Source organism: Cervus canadensis, chromosome 9 (genome assembly GCF_019320065.1).
Source record: "Cervus canadensis isolate Bull #8, Minnesota chromosome 9, ASM1932006v1, whole genome shotgun sequence".
Lineage (NCBI taxonomy): Eukaryota > Metazoa > Chordata > Mammalia > Artiodactyla > Cervidae > Cervus > Cervus canadensis.
In genome coordinates this window covers 9,194,401-9,219,046 of record NC_057394.1, presented here as the reverse complement: position 1 = coordinate 9,219,046, position 24,646 = coordinate 9,194,401, and the positions used below count along the sequence as shown (strand labels likewise).

Below are 24,646 nucleotides of genomic sequence, written 5' to 3'. Positions count from 1 at the left end.
TATTAAAACAGTAACACTCATATTAACACCCAGAATAATAACATGAAAAAATTTTACATATTTATCAGACTTATTTATTCTCAGACATAAATGATTCACTATCTAATCATTGAACAGCTGAGTCCAGGAAAGTTCACAAGAGCAATTTAACTGATCTATCACTCACAGTACCCTGTGTTTTCTCCACTTGAATTAAAATCATATTTAAAAGACTGCCTAAGCAATTCTGAATCCTGTCCCAAATTCTAATGAAAACAGCCTATGCACATCTGTGCTATTTTGATAAATTAATATTTCACTAGCTGGAAGAAATAGAACTTAATACAATTCCCGCACTGGTGATTTGATCAGCATTTTCAGAGGGGGTAAGCCTGCATCGTGGCAAGGCAGAATCCTTATCGGTGACTCTAATTACGCCTTTCATTTATTTGAGGATAAGTGTGCTTTTCACTCTGTCTACCCAATAAAGCCTTTGGATTCTGTGTTCCTACAGATACGAAATAAAGTACACCAGCCATTCAAAGATAAGCACGGTAGGACATTTTGTGGTTGTTTTTAAAGCATATTTTTCTTGGTCACATTTCTATGTCTGTCAGTAAAAGTCACTCTGCTGATTAATAGTGAGATACTGTAAAAGTTGGGCTTCCCAGGTGGCAAAGAGGAGCAACGCAGGAGCCTGCCCGGGACATGACTGAATGCACAGCCATGGCACAGCTGTAAAAACTGCGTGGTTAAGAACATGAACTACTGAGGGGAGTTCTCTGATGTTCCAGTGGTTAAAATTTCCCTTCCAATGTGGGTTTGATCCTTGGTCGGGGAGCAAAGATCCCATGAGCCCCACAGCCATAAAACAGAAACAATATAGTAACCAATTCAACAGTGACTTTAAAAATGGTCCACATCAAAAAGAAAAAAGTCTTTAAAATAGAACAATGTGAACTATGAGAATAAACTTCGTGGGAATGAGTTTCCACCACTTGCTGGTTATGTGGTCTTTGGTGAGTTACTCAATCTCTAGGGACAGCAGTTTACATGTATAGTCTCTATCTACCAAGAAACAAATGAAACCATGCACTCGGCAGGGTGTCTGCATACAGTAGGTGCACAATAAATAACAGCCAGTGTCCTCACCCTGCTATTAGAACCAGAAATGACAGTGAAAGCGTTAGTCGCTCAGTCGTGTCCAACTCTTTGCAACCCGTGAACTACAGCCCACCAGGCTCCCCTGTCCATGGGATTCTCCAGGCAAGAACGCTGGAGTGGGTTGCCATTCACTTCTCCAGGGGATCTTCCCAACCCAGGGATCGAACCTGGGTCTCCCACATAGCAGGCAGATTCTCCACCATTCTGTAAAGATTCTGTGACTTTTAGTAGGACAAAGCTGCCTCTGTTCATTCCATTAAGCACGTGTTCCCCTCAAAACAGGTGTCACGTGGTTCCTCTCTACCTGGAATGGGTCCCCCAATAGACCTTCTCAAGATTTGCTCTTCCTATGCCCAAATGTCCCCTCATCAAAGAGGGCTTCCCTGGACAAACTTAGCCAAAACAGAACCCTCACCCCACAGCTTCTCCTTTTCACCCTGCTTGCTCCTTCTGAATCACATTTCCAGCACTCCTATTCCCTTCGTGTACTTGTATGTGAAAAGCTTGCCGTCTAGAATGCAAGCTTCCTAAGCAGGGGATCTTCTCTGTCTTGTTCACCTCTCTCCCTCAATGTCTGGAACTGTGCCTGGCACATCGGAGGTGCTTCGGAAACACCACCTGGATAAATAGATGGGTGATACTGATTCTCAGAGATAACTGATATAAGGGAGACGTTTTGTACTCAAATATTGAAGGCAAGAGGAGAAGGGGACGACAGAGGATGAGATGGTTGGACGGCATCACCAACTCAATTGACATGAGTTTAAGTAAACTCCGGGAGTTGGTGATGGACAGGGAATCCTGGCGTGCTGCAGTCCATGGGGTCATAAAGAGTCAGACACGACTGAGCGACTCAACTGAATAAGAATTCTCAGAGATGACTGATAAAGGGAGACATTTTGTACTCAAATGTTGACTTCATTTAAATATGAAAAATGTGACATCCACTCCAGGAAGAACTGCTGCCAACATGATGAAGGAAAGTCAAGTGAGATGAGAAATAAGCGTGAGGACCAACCAGGGAGATAAAAGTCCGCCCATAAAGAGCCAATCTGTTCAGGACAGTGGGTTCCCCATCTGCGAATTTGCAAAAATCCTGAGACATCTAAGCTTCTTGAGAGACTTATCTCTTAGGCAAAAAATAAATGAGGCAGTGTCTAATTATCTCATTAGAAAAACACAAAGTTGGCCGTGGATACAGAGATACGAATGAAAATCACTCAACTACTAACAAAAAATTAAGCTATTACAAATTATATAGGCATTAAAATTGTTAACTTTGGGAAGTTCCTGGTGGTCCACTGGTTAGGACTCTGCACTCACTGTTGTGGGCCTGGGTTCAATCCCTAGTTGGGGAACTAAGATCCCACAAGCTGCATGGCATGACCAGAAAAAAAAATGCAAACTTCACTGACCAGGCATTATGTGACCATATCTATAGCTATATGTCTATATCTGTATACAATGACTAGCGCCATGCATACAGATTTTAGATATTTTGTGTAAAACAGACTAGAAGAAAAGAACCTAGAGATGCTGACTGTTAACAATTTGTAATAACTTGGGTTATTTCTTTCCAGCCATTTTTTCATTTATAGGTATTTTATAAACATATAGAAACTACATATGTTATTTACAGGCTGGATTTGTAGCTATACCTGTTATATACTTTTATACTGTTTTATACGTAAACAAACAATCATATCTTTAAGTTACTATGTGAGCTCAGTCGCTCAGTCGTGTCCAACTCTGTGACCCCATGGACTGTAGCCCACCAGGCTCTTCTGTTAATGGGATTCTCCAGGCAAGAATACTGGAGTGGGTTGCCATGCTGTTTTCCAAGGGATCTTCCTGACTGAGGGATCAAACCCACGTCTCTTATGTCTCCTGCATTGGAAGGTGGGCTCTTTACCACTATTCATCATAATCATTTTTATGGTCAAATTTCCATAGGACTTACCAAGCTATTCCTCACATTTATCACTTAAACAGTTCCCATTTTCCCCTCTCACCAATAATCCTAGACTAAATATCTTTGTCTGCAAAACTTTGGCCTATTTGTAACTTTTCTTTTTTTTTTTTTTTATTTTTTCAGTGGGTTTTGTCATACATTGATATGAATCAGCCATAGATTTACACGTATTCCCCATCCCGATCCCCCCTCCCACCCCCCTCTCCACCCGATTCCTCTGGGTCTTCCCAGTGCACCAGGCCCGAGCACTTGTCTCATGCATCCCACCTGGGCTGGTGATCTGTTTCACCATAGATAGTATACATGCTGTTCTTTCGAAACATCCCACCCTCACCTTTTCCCACAGAGTTCAAAAGTCTGTTCTGTACTTCTGTGTCTCTTTTTCTGTTTTGCATATAGGGTTGTCGTTACCATCTTTCTAAATTCCATATATATGTGTTAGTATGCTGTAATGATCTTTATCTTTCTGTATTTGTAACTTTTCGATGAAAAAATTATCTGAGAGAAATGCTAACAATTTTAAAGTAAGTCCTGAATACATTTTATATGGTATCCTTGCTGAAAGAGGCATCAATGTCTTTCTTAATTTGGTTAATTTAATAGGCTTATAAAAAACATATGCTGTAGCTTTGACTATGAGGCATATTTTCTGCAATTATGTACAATGATTCTCTAACATCAGGTATGAAATGTGCATGTTGATTCTGTGAATCTAGACAGCAGTGCCCAAGAGCATATAATGACACATGCTGGGAAAGCAGATTTTGTATCAAGAGTTTTAAACGTGTGTGTCACCTGCCCCAGCCATCTCACTTATGATAACCAAGCCTGAGGATATAACCCAACAAGTGACAAGGGGTTTTCATTCGAAGATGTTGATAGTACTGGAAGCTCAAACCATGATGCCCTCTGTGAGTTCAATATGCTTGGCTGTGATTGCTGGAGACTCAGCTTTTTATGTGTGTCTGTGGGGTATGTTTTTCATTTTTGTGGATTGTATTTTCATGTCCTTTCTTCTAGCTCTCAGAAGTATTCAGTTTCAGGTTGCAATCTGGCAGTTGCAGGTAATATTGCTCTGAATAAGACAGCTTTGGTATCACCAAGAAATAAGTTCATCAGTGAAGTTGGAATGCATTTTCTTTCATCTAAGGAATTAGAATCTCCTTTCTCTGCATAGTTTTTAAAAATTCTACTGCCATTTAATTCTCCAACTCTTAAAAATATCTATTAAGAAAACAATGCAACGTCTGACATTTACATGACAAATTATATAAATGACTAAATTTCAACTCAGAAAATGACTATATTTGAGATTTTTTAAATTAGGATATCCCATATATTTTGACCAAGTATTTAAAATATCACTCAGCACATGGCTATTGCTAACAAAGAACATAACATTAATACTCACTTTTGTTTACTGAGCAATTATGAAGTAATATGACAATATAATGCACTTAAAACAATAGATACCCAGTTATAATAAAGCACAAATTATAGATATTATAATTTAATCATCACAAATAAATTTATAGGCATTTTTAAATAATAAGGTATGACTATACTCTGTAAAGGTAAGTTTTATTTTTTATTGTTTCAATTTTAAGTACTGTTGAGCAAACAAATTTAGGCTTATTAAGAAGGGAGATCTACTCTTGGAATTAAAGTCATATATGAAGTCATATATCAATGTCAAAATTTAATATGCATGCTCAGATTATAATACCCATGTGAATATAAAACATGTATGTCTATTGCTAACTTTTTATGAACTGTATGAAAAACATCTCCATTTATTACTACGAATTTTTAGGAGTTTATAAACAGAAATTTTTTATTTTAATTTTTGCCATGCCACGAGACATGTAGGATCTTAGTTTCCTGACCAGAGATTGAACCTGTGCTCCTTGCAGTGGAAGTACAGAGTCCTAACCACTCGACTGCTAGGGAAGTCCATTATATTTGATTTACTTCATTTATTTTTGGTTATACCAGCACACGTAAGATCTTAGTTCCCTGACCAGGAATCAAACCAGCAACCCTGTATTGGAAGATCAGAGTGTTAATCTCTGGACCACCAAGGAAGTCCCTACGATTTATGAATGTGCTATTTTTGGTATTTAAGATGTCACTGAGCCCATCTCAAGTTTGTAGTTATTAATTGTTAGTTACTAGTTGTTAGAACGCATGTATGTTCTCTGGAGAGAAAACAATTCTAAAGAAAAACAGGCATTATGTGTATTACCTGAAAGTATGTGAACTGAGAATGATAAAGGTCTGGATATACATGAAGAGTGGTTCCAATTACGAGTAGCAGCTCGAATTTGTGGAGAGACGAGCTAATATATCCAGTGAATCCCAAACACCATATCTTCAGAAGTGCTTCCAAATCAAAAAGTACCGTAAAAGCCACCTAGAGGAAAAAAGAGTGAAATTAAAACCAACCTGCAATTTATTTCAAAATATGTCATATGTTTATCAGTGCATGAATTTTCACCACTATCATAAAAAGTGAGAAGATATGTTATATAAAAACCGAGAATGAAATTTTATTAAAGAGATGGTTTTAAAACACACCAACTAGAACATCACAGACCAAATGTATCTTCAGTGATCAGAGAAACATGTAAAAGTATTAACTGTTTCTGAGAGGTATTATTTCATTAATTTCCTCTAAATTTTCAAGACCTGTACTTAAGAGTACTTCTCCCCCCCAACCCCGCCCCGCCCCCCCGGCCCCCGCCCCAGAAAGAGCTGGTCGACCAGGCGACATGAGGTATCTTATAAATTTGGAACCCCGCTAAATCAACTTCTTGGTGGACATTTCCCAGACCTGAAAGTAAAGTGACTTTGAATCTCAGTCCCATGTGGGCAGGCATGTGCTGTCTGATTTTCAGTAGAGCGTACTCTTTTTCTAGTCTTCTGGAGTCAGGATCATGACTGAAGTTTTCCTCACCATTTCCTTTTGAGGGAAGGACTCATGTGTCCTGACGCTCTATCGCCCCGCCTTCTGTCCAGGAGATAGCTCTTAGTACGGCACGCTCTATGTGATAAGAACATGTGAACACCCTCAGAGCAGCTACTGACCCTGGTGCCCCCTGGGAGTTCTGCATTCACGTCAAGCCAATTTTTTGACCTTGAGACTATTCCTCTAATTTTTGCATGTTCTGCTAAGCATTCTAAATGCTTTAATATTTTAGGTGTCACTCTTAATCATTTCATAGATGATTTTCAGCCACTTCTGGGGACCATGTTCTATGTGTTTCCTAGAATCAATAGGCTCTTTATTTTGTGTTTAAACATGATCATATTTTCTATGATTTAAAAAAAAATTCTTGGACCTTCTTTGCCCCAGTCTGTAATCAACCATTTCTCCTTTAAGGGCATATTTTTCTATGATTTTTGATAGGAAAATTCAGCCTTCTCACATTTAGCGTGCCAGAGTTATACCTGGTCTTATGTTTTTAGTTTATTGTGTATCATTGTTATTCATCTTTTAACTTTTTCTTGTCTTTTCTGGCTTGGGCAAATCGTTGTTAATGTCTTTTTTTCTTCCTTGTTTATTTAGATTCAATTTTCTAATCTCCCAGCTTAATGTTCAGCTGTCATAGATTAACCTATAGCTTTTTATTATTGCATCCAAATTAAATAATTACAAACTCCTCCCTCACACCCTTACCAACCTACAAACTGCATAGTATCCATCTTTCACCCCCCTACTTCTAGTGATACCACACCTCTTCCTAAATTTTGCTTTATCTGAGATCATCTACCAAAGATTTTTTTTTTTTTTGCCACACTGTGTGGCTTACATGACCTCAGTTCCACAACCAGGGATCGAACCTGTGCCCTCTGCAGTGGAAGCTCGCAGTCTTAACCACTGGACTGTCAGGGAAGTCCCAATTCTAGCTTCTTGAATAGTAATGATTGCTTTTTTATCAAGCCCCAGGTGGAGCCAGTGGTAAAGAACGTGCCTGTCAATGCGGGAGGTCCGGGAGACGTGGATTCGATCCCTGGGTCAGAAAGATCCCCTGGAGGAGGGCATGGCAACCCACTCCAGTGTCCTTGCCTGGAGACTCCCATGGACGGAGGAGCCTGGCGGGCTACAGTCCATGGAGTTGCAAAGAGTGGGACAGAAACGCCTCAGTTTAAGAACATTTTCTTCTCTCGTTTATTATTACTCTTCTGTTCCCTTTGTTCTTCAGGGACTCCTATTATTCCAAAATCAAGTTTAGACTCTTGATTTTCCCTCATGATTTCTACCATTTCTTTATTTTTGCCCACTTGTTCTCTCATATAATTAGCTCTCATCAACGACCATGCCCTTTTCAGCTCATTTTTTGGAAAATGTTAGTCAAATTTCGAAGGTCTATTTTTTGCCTTAATTAACTATCTTTGAGACACTGGGCAGGGGTGGGGGGAACCCTCTTCTCTGGCCCATCCATTCTACCAGATTGGGAAATTTCTGTACATATTTATCTTGGATTTCTAGTTCCATCTTCATTTTCTGAGTCCCTTTGTATGTGAACATTTTTCTTTGCTTGCTCACTCCTATATGTTTTGTTTATTTGTCTTTAATGCTCTCAACAGTGGTGAGATTATTTTTGGTGATAAATGACCTAACACCCTACAGTCCCTTGGCTGGGCAGCAGGGGGAAGGCAGGAGGAGAACGGGGCTGCCAAGGATGAGATGGTTGGATAACATCACCTACTCAATGGACATGAACTTGAGCACACTCTGGGAGATGGTGAAGGACAGAGAAGCCTGGCGTGCTGCAGTCCATGGGGTCACAGAATCGGACACAGCTTAGTGACTGAACAACAACAGCAAGAAGGAAGCAGCTGTTTTGTGTCAGGATTCCATCCCAGGAGGGTAGAATCCATTCCTGGGAGTGATTCAGCTCTTCGGGAGATTCCTGGCCTGGATCTCAGAGATCAACAGGATTCTTCGTCTCCTGGGACCACAGTTCCTCGGCAGGGTCGGCCTAGGTGGCCAGAGGACCCAGATCCTGGCCACAAGTGCCAACAAGAGGCAATTAATCTCCAGCCCTGGCTTCTCAGCTGGGGCCCCACAGCACAAGGAGGAAGTCCAGCAGCTGTCCTCTGCCCCAGGCATCTTGGCAGACTCTTGGAGAAACTGAACTCCATGGGTCCATCTGAAGGCTTCCCTGCAGCCAGGCTTGACATTAACAGAGGGAGCAGTGGCCAGTACCCAGGGTCCACATCTCCTCACCTGCATTTCCAGACTTTCATTCCCAGGGAAGGAACGTAATTCATATCAAAGTGGCCTTTTTTCTTTTTATTTTTTTTAAATCAGGGAACTACCAATAAATGCCTGAAATACATTTGAATAGATTGTCTAATTACATATCAATACAATTAATCTCTTTACTAACTTTGCATTTGCATTTGCTATCAAAAGACAGATGGAACAATCTGTGTAAATGATCATAATTTATAACTATGCAGTTGGATCCCTGTGCATTATTATTCGCCTGGTGGGAAAACCATGTGCTTTTCAAAGCCACTAAAAGGCACTAAAAATGATTTAGCAAATTATTATGTGATTATGTATAAACACCCATATTCCTACTGCTTTTCCTACTAGAATTCCTGATTCCAATTCTCCTGGGAGCAAATGCCTTGGTTACATTGTCTGTGAATGCTAATATTCACATGCTAACATGAACATTGTCTGAATTGTCACAAGCCAATATCCCATTCTCCAAGAAATAGTATGAGTCCCAAAGTCCTAAAATTTCATGTAACAGTATGATACATAAAAATATATCGAACTTACTTATAATTATGGGTCATTCTGGCAAAGGGAAGAACTATGTCAGGAATTACAAAAGGGATTTAGGAAAACCAAGTTGTCAGTGTTGGTTAGAGGGGTTAGCACAGGATTTCAATTCAGCAGAAGATAACAGTTTGGAACAATCCAGGGCAGAAGCAGTGAGGAAGTGATTTTGGTAAGCTCCTTTCAGTGGATGTCTCCAGCCTGAGTCAATGAACTCAACAATGACAGTTGCTGGACAGCGTGGAACGTACCAGTCATAGTGCTGGCCATACAAAAGGAAGGAGGCTGGCAAGTCATCTGCAGAATCCAGTTACATGCAAGTGCTCCCCCAAAGCATCATCTAAGCATGTGCCCAATTTAGAGGTTTACTGCAAATCTTTTTTTTAAGTTTATTGAAATACAAGTTGATTTACAATGCTGTCTTAGTTTCAGGTCCACAGCAAAGGGAGTCAGTTTTACATGTACATATATCCATTCTTTTTAGATTCTTTCCCATACAGGTCATTACAGAGTATTGAGGACAGTGTCCTGTGCTATACAGTAGGTCCTTATTAGTTATCTATTTTATATGTAGTAGTGTGCATATGGAGAAGGCAATGGCACCCCACTCTAGTACTCTTGCCTGGAAAATCCCATGGACGGAGGAGCCTGGTGGGCTGCAGTCCATGGGGTCACTAAGAGGCGGACATGACTGAGTGACTTCACTTTCACTTTTCACTTTCATGCACTGGAGAAGGAAATGGCAACTCACTCCAGGGTTCTTGCCTGGAGAATCCCAGGGACGGGGGAGCCTGGTGGGCAGCCGTCTATGGGGTTGCACAGAGTCGGACACGACTGAAGCGACTTAGCAGCAGCAGCAGCAGCAGCAAGCATGCGTCAATCTCAATCTCCCAGTTTGTGTGTGTGTGTGTGCGCGCGTGCGCGCACGCACGTGTGTGTGTGTGTGTGTGTGTGTGCGCGCGCGCGTGCACGCCATGCCGTGCAGCACGTGGGATCTCAGTTCTGCGACCAAGGACTGAATACATGCCCTCTGCAGTGGAAGTGTGGAGTCTGAACCACTGGACCGCCAGAGTAGTTCCCAATCTCCCAGTTTACCCCTCCCTCACTTCCCCCTTGGCAACCATAAATCTGTTTGCTACATCTGTGATTCTATTTCTGTTTTGCAAATATGCTCATTTGTACCATTTTTTAGATTCCATGTATAAGTGATATCATATGACATTTGTCTTTCTCTGACTCACTTCACTCAGTATGACAATCTCCAGGGCCTCTGCAAATCTTTAGCAGTCAGCATTGCAACCTTTGGGAGTCTCCCCTTCATTACCCCTAGTCTGGGAGCACCCAGGACCTTGGCCCCTAACTCGGCAGGCCCCACCCTGAGAAGGTCACAGTAGGACCTTTCCTCTGTCTCGAATTCTCAGAGGACATTATACCATCAGTGGGTGCTTAAAGTTGAAACTTGTCTTTTTAAGAGTGAAGGAAAGATTTGTGAGAGGAGGATTCTAAAACTTTTCCTAAACATAGTTGCCACATTACTTGAAGAAACTTGAAAACGATACATGAAAACACCAAAATATTTCTTTCTTCTTACAATTTTTCCTAAATCATGGATTTGCAATCTTTTTTTAACCACCCCCTGAGTGTTTTTTAGATATTTTGTTTCTAATCACTACATCATATGGAATTTTTATTAGCATATATATGTTAGAAATATAAACATATCTACCTCTGCTTTATATATGGAGAAGAGTAGGATTTTTTTGCCCCTCCAAGAACAGTTTTTATCCTCTTAGGGATTTTTTCACCTCCCCTTGGGAATTTATTCTATACAGATAAATCAGATTTGATGTCACCTTAGCAGAGTTTAAGTAATATTTTCAGGAATGCAGGTTTTATAAGTTTTTTAAATACCACATCTTATTTATTTTCCAAATTTTCATCTTATAATAATAAATATGTTATCTAATATAACAAGCCTTCTTGTCCTCAAGGAAACTGTCAATAAGGGAATGCAAATTTAATTAAAATTAAATAAAATGAAATAAATTTAATTAAACAAAAATGACAGAGTTACTATTCTAAGAAACATTATTATATTTGTTTTTATGATGACAGCACATAACTTGTGAAAAGATTTTTTTTTAGAATGAAAAATACAAGAATTTAGTTTAAAATGCTTGTTTTCCAAAAGAACTTATAATTGGATTTGTGAGGATAGCAGGTAAGACAACAAGTTGATGGCCAAGTTTCTGAAGCTCAGGAGAAAAATAACTAAATGGAAAATGACATGCTTAATATAAATGGAACAATGGAAACTGTTCTGCCCTTTTAATTCCATGAATAATGTATGAACATTGATCAGTGACAAATTATAAATGAGCTGATTGTGATACACAGGTCCAAGAAGATAAAAGAGCAGAGATACTGCCCATATGTGCAAAGATATTTGAAATATATTATCCAAGATTTGTGTTGCAAACTCTATTTCATAATTTCAGAGAAACATGATGGATATTCATTAGAAAATGAATGCACATTTATCACAAAAGAAGACTCTAGCATAAAACTCACAAGAAACATAATTCAGGTACCCTTATTCTCCTAAAGGAAATTCAAGTTAAATAACATTCAAATAAATGATGACCCACATCATTTCTGAGGTGTCGGTAAATTACCTACTCTGAGTATATGGTATACCTTCAATTCTCTAGACAGTTAAAGAGCAGACTTTGGAGATGGATCATTGAATAGTCAAAAATGTCATTATTGTATTATTTTTCGCCTAACAAGATACTGCTCAAATTCTTTAAAAACACACGAAGAAGCTATAGTCAAAAGAAACTTATTTAATTAAAGTTCCCCAAAAGATGAAATTAAACCCAATGATAATATGAAAGACTGCTGGTAGAATAAGATGAGCTATTTTCATAATTCAGTAATTTCTTGTGATTAATGAGCTGAAACACGGGTGTCAGATTCTGTTGGAACTAAAATAAATGGCTCTTTCACATAATTTCATTTTAACAAATATCTTAAAGCCAAATATCTTCAGAGGAACATAGAAACCACTTTGCTAGAAAAGATAACTTTCTGTAAGATGGCAAAATGAGTCCATGCTGATGAAAGGCCTTCTGCTTCAAAACACAGAACAATCAGAGAAAAACAGGAAACCAAAGAGACACCCTGGAGTTCTAAATGAGGTAAACCTGTCCCTCCACCAGAAATTAAACAGGGGCATGCTCTTAGAACTTCATTGTTCTCTCTCGCTCTTATCAATTTACAAGTTTCTTAAAAGAGGGATTCTGTTAAAATTTTTAATCTGTGCATAAGGCTGTGCTGATAAACTTCTGTTAAATGTACAATCTGGTGGATATACAGATATTTTTACATATTCTTATATAATGAAAAGTAAAAGTGTTAGTCACTCAATTGTGTCCGACTATTTGAGATCCCATCAACTGCAGCCCATCAGGCTCCTCTGTCCCTGGAATTCTCCAGGCAAGAATACTGGAGTCGGTTGCCATTTCATTCTCCAGGGGATCTTCCTGACTCAGGGATTGAACTTGGGTCTCCTGCTTTGCAGGCAGATTCCTAACCATCTGAGCCACCAGACAAAAGCATTGTTTAAGTACTGTTCAAGTTTTATAATTTATTAATAAAAATAATAAATTTTAATAAATATAAATTATATATTATTAAAATAAATTTAATAAATAAAAATACATTTATACATTGTAAAATATAATTATGTTCATTATATTAATGTATAATAATGTGATTTTATGTATAATAGTAATGACAATGGATTATTTTAGATCAAAATGCAAAATGAAAACTTCCAAAAGAAAGTAAATCTTTACATTGTTATGTTTATGTAGAGCCTCAAAAACAAAGAAAAGTTTCCCTCTTTCTAAACTAATTCTAAATTTAGGTTCATTAAACCAAAGTAACTAAACAAGGCCCCAGCCTTTCAATAGAAACTAAGCAACTTAATTTATGCTTCAATACTGTTTTCTAGACTGCAAGTTGATTCTTAATGACTTATTTTGGATTTTCAAAATAATTTTTTCTGGAATATGTTGGAACTCAAGAAATTACTTATCCGAAAAGCTCATGGCCTCTGGTGATCTCTTTTAAAAATAAATTTTATAAAATATTACATAATGCTATTTCCTTAAATACTGTATCATTATAGTCCATAAACTTGAATTGCTGTTATTATAGCCATTTTGAGGATTAACAGAGATAATGAATTCCTCTAAAGCACTTGGCAACATAATGCAACTTCTAAAAAAAAAAAATGGCAGCTATTATGTTGCTAGTCTTACTATATTTGAATTCAACACACAGGGATGTGAGTTGACATGCTCTGTGTCTCTAGAGGCTTCCCTGGTGGCTCAGATGGTGTTTCTACAGCTTAAACCAAGATCAAGTTCATTGCTTATTTTCGTAAAGAAAGCTTTGCTGGCATACAACCACTCTGAGGCCACATTCTCTTCTGCATGACAGTAGCAGAGTTGGGTAGCTGAAGGAGGGGACACATGGTCTGAAAAGTCTGAAATGTTTACCATCTGACTCTTTAAGAAAAAAGTCTGTTGACTCTTGGCTTAAGCCCAAACCATCTTTATCAATTTTTTTTAAAAGAGAATATTTTATAAAAAAAATTAAGTGTGATTAAAATGACTTATCCACACTCATTTGAAACTCACCACTTTGACTTGTATAGAAGTTTCTGACACAAAGAAAAGAGATAATGTGATTGGAATAAAGATCAAGCATGCTTTAGGAAACTCAGATACACCTCATTAATTAAGAGATGTGGAACAAATTCTGAATGTTTCAGTAGTTCAAGAAAAAAGTGATACCTATCTATTTTTTTAAGTGAACTAAATCTCTACTATGTAGTTGATGAGAACTACATCATTTGGGATGGTTTTGGAAGTAGGCAACAATTAATAGAAAGATAGCATGTGCCATATTTTACCACGCAATCCCACCTGATGCAAAGAGCTGACTCATTGGGAAAGACGCTGCCTGATGCTGGAACAGACTGCAGTCAGGAGGAGCAGATGACAGAGGATGAGATGGCTGGATGGCATCATTGACTCAATGGACATGAGTTTGAGTAAACTCCAGGAGACAGTGAAGGACAGGGAAGCCTGGAATGCTGCAGTCCATGCAGTTGTGAGGAGTCAGACACAACTTAGTGACTGAACAACAACCTCTCTTGTTGATTTTTTAAATTAACAAACAAACAAAAAAATAGTACTATTGGACTTCCTTGGTGGCACAGTTTAAGAATCTTGTTTATCAATGCAGAGGACACAGGTTCGATCCCTGGTCCAGGAAGATCTCACATGCCTCGGGGCAACTAAGCTAGCGCGTCACAACTTCAGAGCTGCAACTACTGAAGCCCGTGTGCCTAGAGCCTGTGCTCTGCAACAAGAGAAGCTACTGCAATGGGAAGACCCTTCTCACCGCAACTAGAGAAAGCCTGCACAGAGCAATGAAAACCCAGTGCAGCCAAAATAAAGTTAAAAATATATATATATTTTAAAATAGTACTATGTACAAAAAAGAACAGCAAGGATTTTTTAATTACCACTGGACACTACCTATACCCTTAAATAGTATCAGTGAACTCCACAATATCAGAACATTTGAAATTTTGTTGAAATTTCTTATAGCATGATCATAAATTGGGTCATCTGTAGTGAGGTGGATAAACCTAGAGTCTGTCAAACAGAGTGAAGCAAGTCAGAAATAAGTCAGAAAGAGATAAACAAATATTATATACTAACAGAATAACAGGCAAGTTTGAGCTCAGAGTACAGAATGAAGCAGGGCAAAGGCTAACAGAGTTTTGCCAAGAGAATGCACTGGTCATAGCAAACACCCTCTTCCAACAATACAAGAGAAGATTCTACACATGGACATTACCAGATGGCCAACACCAAAATCAGACTGATTATATTATTTGCAGTCATCAAAAATAAGACCAGGAGCTGACTGTAGCTCAGATCAAGAACTTATTGCAAAATTCAGACTTAAATTGAAGAAAGTAGGGAAAACCACTAGAACATTCAGGTATGATCTAAATCAAATCCCTTATGATTACGCAGTGGAAGTGACAAATAGATTTAAGGGATTAGATTTGGTTGACAGAGTGCCTGAAGAACTATGGACGGAGATTCATGACATTGTACAGGAGGCAAGGATCAAGACCATCCCCAAGGAAAAGAAATGCAAAAAAGGCAAAATCGTTGTCTGAGGAGGCCTTAAAATGGCTGAGACAAGAAGAGCAGCTAAAGGCAAAGGAGAAAAGGAAAGATATTCCCATTTGAATGCAGAGTTCCAAAGAATAGCAAGGAGAGATAAGAAAGCCTTCCTCAGTGATCAATGTAAAGAGATAGATGAAAACAATAGCATGGGAAAGACTAGAGATTTCTTCAAGAAAATTAGAGATACCAAGGGAACATTTCATGCAAAGGTGGGCACAATAAAGGACAGAAATGGTATGGACCCAATAGAAGCAGAAGATATTAAGAAAATGTGGCAAGAATACTCAGAACTATACAAAAAAGATCTTCATGACCCAGATAACCACGATGGTGTGATCACTCAGCTAGAGTCAGATATCCTGGAGTCCGAAGTCAAGTGGGCCTTAGGAAGCATCACTATGAACAAAGCTAGTGGAGGTGATGGAATTCCAGCTAAGCTATTTCAAGTCCTAAAGGATTGATGCTGTTAAAGTGATGCACTCAATTTGCCAGTAAACTGGGAAAACTCAGCAGTGGCCACAGGAATGGAAAAGGTCAGTTTTCATTCCAATCCCAAAGAAAGGCAAGGCCAAAGAATGCTCAAACTACCACACAATAGCATTCATCTCACACTAGAAAAGTAATGCTCAAAATTCTCCAAGTGAGGCTTCAACAGTTCATGAACCAAGGACTTCCGGATGGAGGTCAAGCTGGATTTAGAAAAGGCAGAGGAAGCAGAGATCAAATTGCCAACATCCGTTGAATCTGAAAAAGCAAGGGAGTTCCAGAAAAACATTTACTTCTGCTTTATTGACTATGCCAAAGCCTTTGACTGTGTGGATCACAACAAACTGTGGAAAATTCTTAAAGAAATGGAAATACCAGACCACCTTACTTGCCTCCTGAGAAATCTGTATTCTGGTCAAGAAGCAACAGTTAGAACCGGACATGGAATAATGGACTGGTTCCAAACTGGGAAAGGAGTATGTCGTCAAGGCTGCATACTGTCACCCTGCTTATTTAACTTATATGCAGAGTACATCATGAGAAATGCTGGACTGGATGAAACACAAGCTGGAAACAAGATTGCAGTGAGAAATATCAATAACCTCAGATATGCAGATAACACCACCCCTTATGGAAGAATGCAAAGAGAAACTAAAGAGCCTCTTGATGAACGTGAAAGAGAAGAGTGAAAAAGCTGGTTTATAAAACTCAACAATCAAAAAACGAAGATCATGGAATCCAGTTCCATCACTTCATGGCAAATAGATGGGGAAACAATGGAAACAGTGACAGATTTTATTTTCTTGGGCTCCAATATCACTGCAGATGGTGACTGCGGCCATGAAATTAAAGGTCGCTTGCTCCTTGGATGAAAAGCTATGACCAACCTAGACAACATATTAAAAAGCAGAGACATTACTTTACTGACAAATGTTTGTCTAGTCAAAGCTATGGTTTTTCCAGTAGTCATGTATGGATGTGAGAGTTGGACCATAAGGACAGATGAGCACCTAAGAATTGATGCTTTTGAAGTGTGGTGTTGGAGAAGACTCTTGAGAGTCCCTTGGACTGCAAGGAGATCAAACCAGTCCATCCTAAAGGCAATCAGTCCTGAATATTCATTGGAAGGACTGAAGCTGAAGCTGAACCTCTAACACTTTGGCCACTTGATGCAAAGAACAAACTCTTTGGAAAAGACCCTGTTGCTGGGAAAGATTGAAGGTAGGAGGAGAAGGGGACGACAGAGGATGAGATGGTTGGATGTCATGATGGACATGAGTCTGAGTAAGCTCCGGAAGTTACTGATGGACAGGGAGGCCTGGCCTGGTACAGTCCATGGGGTTGCAAAGAGTCGGACATGACTGACCAAGTGACTGAACTGAACTGATACATATGGAATCTAGAAAAACAGTATTGATGAATCTATTTGCAGGGCAGGAATGGAGAAGCAGACATAGAAAATGGACTTGTGGACACAGCAGGGGTAGGGCAGGGTGGGATGAATTGAGAGAGTAGCATTGAAACATACACTTATCAATATAAAGTAGATAGCCAGTGTGAAGCTTCTGTATAGCAAGGGAGCTCAGCCCGCGCTCTGTGATGACCTAGCGGGGCGGGATGGAGGTGCAGAGGGAGGCTCATGAGGGAGGGGATACATGTGTCCTTATAGCTGGTTCATGCTGTTGTAGAGCAGAAACTAACACAGCATTGTAAAGCAATGATCCCCCCTCTGCTTTTAACAATGATCCATACCTTCTGTGCTGGATTCACAGCAAAATTATATCCATTTTTCAGGTGTTTGATTGGACATAATTTCTTTGTGAGCCTATGTCATTGATTCTCCATAGCATGAAAACTTGTTACTATTTACTGTCTATATTTCTTGCTTAACTGTAAGCTCCATACACCACAATTCTAAATGGCTCAGTGGTAAAGAAGCTGCCTGCCAGTGCAGGAGTTTGGGTTCAATCCTTGGTCCAGGAAGATCCCCTAGAGAAGGAAATGGCAACCCACTACAGTATTCTTGCCTGGGAAATCCCAAGGACAGCGGAGCCTGGCTGGCTGCAGTCCATGAGATCGCAAAGAGTCAGACATGACTTAGCAACTGAACAACAACAACAAAAATGTTCCATATATGACACAGCTATTAGGCAATGTCACATCATGGAGACCATTTCAGAGAAAGTTTAATATTAATATTTTCTTACAGGAAATACATCTCCACCAAGGGAGGAATTCGTCAGTGACTCCTTAAACGTTTCCGTAGAAGTTTGTATTCAATAGCTGTATACCATCAATTCTTTTTCTGAAAAATTGATGTGTGGGTGGATTGACTTTTTGTTAACCAAATCCATTTTTAAATGCACTGGGAGAATTCTGGATATAGAAGAGAACCCAACTCTGAGGCAAATTGATTTTGTATGTGGAAAGTGCTTTTGTAATAAAAATAATCACATTGTGATGTTTCTGCTTTTTAAGTTTTATTTTTCATATATTGGATTTCTCCAAGTGTAGCACAGCTAGACATGTATTTCTCACTTACATGATGAATGGGTTTCTAAAGAGTCGTCTGTCAATCAATTTTTCTATAAATACCAAACCCCTGAATTCTAAGATCTGTTATAGACATAATTCTCCACAATAAAAAAGGCAGAGGTCTCTGGAAATCATTAAGAAATATTTAAGCAACAAATGTTAACAAGGTTATCCCATCAGTAAGAACCGCTACTACAAAACTCTAGCATGGGCTGTAGGAAGCAAGAAGATTCACTATTTTCGTCACTAAACCTACCTATTTTTGACTATAGCTTTAGTGCTGGCTGTAACACCTCGGATTTTTAGAACAGAAATCTTTCTATTTTCCTCCAATCTTGTCCTTGGTACTGTTGAGCTGAGTTGTTCATCTACAATATTCTGAATCTGTGCTTGCCTATACTTTGGAGGAAACAGACACACAATATAATGATGGAGAGAAAACAAAGAGGTGGGTAGGGAAACACGTAGATGGCCAGGGTAACACCTGGGCCAAGGGTTGCCTTGGCAACATGATACACGCATAGGACACACAATGTGGGAAGGTCACTCAGGGTGCCAGGAAACAGATCAGGCAGCGAGGGGACCAAGGGAAACACCTCGCAAGTAGACAATGAACCAGCTCCGTGCGTGCTCAGTCGTTTCAGGCGAGTCTGAGTCTTTGTGACCCCACGGACTGTAGCTTGCCAGACTCCTCTGTCCATGGGATTCTCCAGGCAAGAATACTGGAGTCGGTTTCCATGCCCTCCTCCAGATCTTCCCGACCCAGGGGTCAAACCCACATCTCCTGCATTGCGGATAGATTCTTAACCCACTGAGCCATCAGGGAAGTCCTGAATAATCTAGGGTCGAAGTCAAATGATGACTGAGCTGAAGTGAACTTTTACACGTTTCTAAAAGTTGCTGTCACGAGCCAAGGTTCGTGGCTGCCTTGAAAAGTGACCTGTGCCCATGAGCCGCTTACCTCCGCCAGGTAGAACTCATCGTACTGCCTCTTGAAGCTTTCTCCTTTGTGATAGTTGCTGGCGGCCACGATCACATCCACGGTCACCATGCTCAGGATGAACATGTGGAAGACAGATGACCGCATCATTTGCTGAGGAGGCAAAACAGACGAACTCTTAATGAAGAGACAAACCCACGATTCAACACACCTATGCGCTCAGATCTTGCTGGATCTGCAACATCTTTGTTATATGCTGTTGTGAACAGTCTCTCTTTTTAAGAAAAATGTGCTTTATTGAAGCGAAGCTGATTTACAGTTTTGTGTAAATTTCAGCTGTCCAGAAAAGTGATTCAGTTATACATATACACAATATACACAGTCTTTTTCAGATTCTTTTCCATTCGGGTTTATCATGGGACATTGAATATTAGTTCCCTGTGCTATATAGGAAGCCCTTGCTGTTTACCCACTCTATATATAATAGTTTGTACGAGTTTAACCCAAACCCCCAATCTCTCTCTCCCCCAGAACCTCCCTCTGCTTGGCAAACACATGTCCAGAACAACTTTTCTAAGATAACTTGATGACTGTCACTAAATACCGTGAGCAAAGCAATCTTTTACCTGTAGCCAGCTAAAAAGTACCTGGGGAGATAGTTTCAGAGACTTCTGGTTAAAAACTGAAAATACATTTCACTGAACTTGTGTATAACCTATATCTTAATTTTCACTGGCTAGTTAGGAAGCTTTTATCCTTACTGCTGACTCTATGGAGAAATTATTTTTTGGAAAGCTGATACCATATAACAAGTATCACTTTATTCTGCTAAGAGAAAAAGCTACTGTTGATGAAAGCATTTTAGAGATAAACCATAGAACTGGAAAAGCAGGAGAAACCTAAGATCTATTTATTTTTTAATGTATTGCTTCTGTGGATTATTTATTTCTTTAAATTATTATTTTTAATAATTTATTTTCTATGTTTTAAACCACTTTATTAAAGTATGGTTGATATTAAAAAAATGTGGTACATATTGAACACGTATAACTCAATGAGCTTGGGGATAAATATACACCCATGAAAGTATGACCATCATCAAAGCCATATACATATCCATCACCTCCCAAAGCTTCCCCTTGCCTCCTCTATTAATATTGTTATTATTATTTGTGGTAAGAACACAACATAAGATCTATCCTCCTAGTAAAGTTTAAATATACAATAGAGTACATAGCTACAGGTACTATGCCATAGATGTTCATAATTTACTTACCTCATATAACCAGAACTTTGTACTCTCTGCATAAATGTTATTGAAAATTATCCTACAACTAGTAACAGCTCATGTCTATATTTATAATTATTATGTGCCCAAAGCTGTCATAAGTGCTTTACATAAATGAAGTCATTCAATGTCCTAACAGTTCTAGGAAGTTACGCTAATTTTATAGAGAAGGAAGCTGAGGCTCAGAGAAGTTAAGTAACTTTCTCACAGTCACACACATACTGAAGACGAATTTGGATCCATATCTGGTCCAAGCCTGCTGCCTACCTTGAGGTAAAATAATTAGGTATTTGAAAAACAATGGCTATTATTGTATTAGCTATCATGTATTGAATACTGTAAGTATGTTATTTCTTTTACTTCTTTCATCTCCACCATAACCCTACATGGTGGGATGTATTACCTGCTTCTCCCACAGAGTTCAGAGAGGTTAAGTCACTTGTCCAAGGTCACACAGCAAGTACACACCAGCACCAGACTCTGTACCCACGTCTGTTTAAAGTCCCTTTTAGGAGCTCCTGCCCCACTGTGGGGCAGGAAATACATAAAAGGAGGGGGTAGAAGCTGAAGACCCCGGGCAGCAGAAGGAGGAGAGGGAAGCTGACCACACAATGCATCACTGAGTCACACCCCTTGGCACCAGCTGCCCGGGGTACAGAGCCACGATGAGCCCTGCTTCGGGGCTCACTGGTTCTTACAGACACATGTGGACACCACTTGATCTTGACCCAAGAGTTCTTCAATCTTTGCAACTGTAAGAACCTAATGAAAGCAGAAGCCGAGAAGAGGAAAAGGGCGAGAAGGATACCTCTGAGCTTGCCATCGACTCTCTGCATCCAAATGTGTGCCTTCTTGGGGTTTCAAGACTCTGCAGTCGGCCACAGCACGGGCTCTGAGCCAAAGTGCGTGGACCTGAAACTCTACCAGGCACGAGCTCTGTGGCCCTGAGCAAGGTTCTCCAACCTCCCCGTGCCTCAGTTTCCCCATCGGTAAAATGGAGACATGTACTGGCTCCTCCAAAAGTTGTTATCACAAACGCATAAATACCTGTCAGCTCTTACAGAGGCACTTGCGTATTATAAATGTTCTATTAAGATGTGCAGTTAAAAAAAAATGTGACCGAGGTATTTTTATGTTCAGCAATGAGAAACAAATTGCCCAAGGTCAAAGAATTAATTACGCTGTATATTTGACTGAGTCCAGAACCAAGTGAGATAAATAAAAGCGATAAAGTCTAATAATGTCAGAGATGTCAGAGCCCCTGCAAAAGCAGGTATTTAGTGAGCTTGTGTGTCACCATGGCTACTGATGCGTTCTTACATCCACTTATTTGCCCTTGATTTTATTTCATGGATAATGCAAAATCAAATTCCAGGGCTGTCAGTCAACATATTTAAATGCACGTCAACTTGCTTGCAGGAACTACTGACCTTCATAACGTTGATAAGCATATCAGCTGGCAAGTTTCTATCCTCATTAGAATTTTTATTTAGTCTTTCTTGCATTGAGAGAGTTAAAATTCCGTAGCTATTATTCCTTTTCTAGACTTTTTTCAAGGTAACGTTCTATTAAAAACATTTCAATTGCTTTCCACTTCATCTGCATGACAGAAAAGCCACAACTTTCTCTTTCTATTTTCCTTAGCTGTGGATTTATGTCTTAAGTAAACTGTTATTACTGAAAGGTCTAAACAAAGCTTTTAGCCACGGCTGTCAAAAAACTTTTAAATTGGTTTTGTAACCGTCACCGCTTCACTTGGGTGCTGTCATCATAATTAGGTTGTTTTTTGTCTGAATGTCTACGTTTCCCTGTTGGTACAGAGTCATTAAAATAATCACTTACAAAGGATTTCGATATGCTATAATCACCATCGTTCAGCTGACTTCTTCCACAGTAATAACTTTCAAATATTAAATAAGAATTAAGGTGATCAGTATGTATGGTAGCCAAATTTAAATAATAAAACCAGGAACTCTCGCTTCAAAGGTAGAGCTAGTTTACATGGGCCCCTTCAACTCAGTCCAACTCAACCAACGTCTGAACGTGGCTGTGGGCTTCCTCAATGTAGAATGGCTGGCAACACTGCACTTAGACTCACACTGACATCTATAGGACAGTTCAAATTTATACCATCAATTTTTCATTTTGTTATAAAAATTTTGACGTAAAGGAAAATGTTAAAGTTGTCAGTGCCACAAAATATCATATAACTTGGGATTTCATAGTTGTATGATTTAGTATGGATGCAGGATATATAGATGGATAGATATAAACATACATACATATGGATGTACACATGTATGTGTGTATATGTATTTTTTTATATATGTGTGCGTGTATATATGTATGTGTGTGTGTAAGAAATGACAACCCACAACAGAAGTGACTTAAGCATGCACACATATATGTATACATAAGCGTGTTCAGTTGCTTAGTCATGTCCAACTCTCTGCGATCCCATAGACTGTAGTCCACCAGGCTCCTCTGTTCATGAGATTCTCCAGGCAAGAATACTGGAGTGGGTTGCTGTGCCCTCCTCCAGGGGATCTTCCTGACCCAGGAACTGAACCTGCATCTCTTACCTCTCCTGCATGGGCAGGCAGGTTCTCTACCACCAACGCCACCTGGGAAGTACACACACACACACACACACACACATATATAAAACATCTATATATATATAGAGAGATGCTTAATATAAGACCCTTCAGATCCTACATACACATCCTATTTTTTAAAATTCCCTTCAACTGCGATGTCATTTTGATTTATGTTTTTAAAACATCAGAAAAGTTTTGCATCTATTTTGAGTCTGGCTTTGATCCAAGAACTACTGATTTCTGTATGTGACAGTTGGAATTACCAAAATACGAAGAAGAGACTGTAACAGAATCATCCCCAAGGCAGCAATGTCAGGAATGCTCAGAAGCCTTGGTACTCAAAGTGTGGTCCCTGGACCAGCAGCTTCCTGGCAGTGTATTAGAAATGCAGCGTCTCGGGCCCCATCCCAGACTACTGAATCAGAATCTGCATCTTTAGCCATGATTACTGTGGATCCTAAAGTTTGAGAAGGTCTGTTGCAGAGGATACTCCTTGAGTTGCAGATGAAAGCCTGGGTGACCTATAAAACTTTTTACAGATTCACAATTTCATGATTCTAAAAGTCAGTAATCATCCAATAAAATATATAGCAAATACTGACTATAATATTATGATCATATATTAATATATTACCTCATCACAAAAATGTATGCCTACTTCCCCTATCCCCTTCAACTCTGAGATCAAAATCAACTAAACCAGTTTGGCTTCATGAAGACAAAAGTGTGAGTCATGTTTTCAACCATTTGGAGAGGATTATGAAGAGTCAGACACGCTTAGCGACTGAACCACCACATGAAAGAAGGAAATGGTAACCTGCTCCAGTACTCTTGCCTGGAAAATTCCACGGACAGAGGAGCCTGGCAGGCTACAGTCCATGGAGTCACAAAGACTCAGACACAACTGAGCAACTAACACTTTCACTTTAATGAAGGCACCAGCACAGACTTATTCTAGGAATGCAGGTGGCTTCTAGAATCTGGAAAAGGCAAAGCAATAGTTTTTTTTTTTTCTTCCCCTAAAATTTTTATAAGTACTAAGCCTTATACCCTGATCTTAGCCTAGGGAAACCATTTTGGACCTCAGACCTGCAGAACCATAAATAATAAATCTGTTTTGCTTGAAATCTCTAAGTTTGTGGAAATTTGTCACAGTAGAACTAGGAAAGTAAACCAAGCCCTGTTTGTAATTGTGACATACACTGCCTCAAACCACCTCCTACGAAAAAGGACTGTGGGCGTCTGCCGAGTGCTCCAAAATTCTACCTGATCGAAGGATTCCACCCAAGGCCACTTGCCAGTCAAGGCCTCTGCAAAATGTATTACTGTGGATATAAACTCATGATGCCAAGCAGGGTTTTCATCCTGCTTTGTTTCAGGATGTGGAATGAGACACTGGCTCTGAAGCAATGACAGTGAGTCCAACCCCAGGCAGGAGAAGAGAAAAGGTCACTTTTCTTCATATTCATTCTGAGTCCTACCGTGAAGGGAACACTTTCAAATACAGAAGTCTATGCCAAACCTGGCAAGAGATCCTCACTTAATTCACACTGATGCCGACAAAATGGATTCTCAAAATAAGAGCTCATATTTGAGGGCTT

The 24,646-nt window shown here is 39.4% G+C and overlaps 1 protein-coding gene across 4 annotated transcripts in view; it reads right to left on the bottom strand.

Annotated features, from left to right (window-relative positions):
• NALCN (sodium leak channel, non-selective) overlaps nucleotides 1–24,646 on the bottom strand; it is a 294,668-nt gene that overhangs the window by 159,434 nt on the left and 110,588 nt on the right. For all 4 annotated transcript variants that reach the window (XM_043477974.1, XM_043477976.1, XM_043477975.1 and 1 more), the window contains 2 exons: nucleotides 19,179–19,310; nucleotides 5,361–5,528 (listed from right to left, as the gene is read on the bottom strand). In XM_043477974.1, the coding sequence (XP_043333909.1) occupies nucleotides 5,361–5,528; nucleotides 19,179–19,310 (300 nt within the window). The remainder of the gene's footprint in view (nucleotides 1–5,360; nucleotides 5,529–19,178; nucleotides 19,311–24,646) is intronic.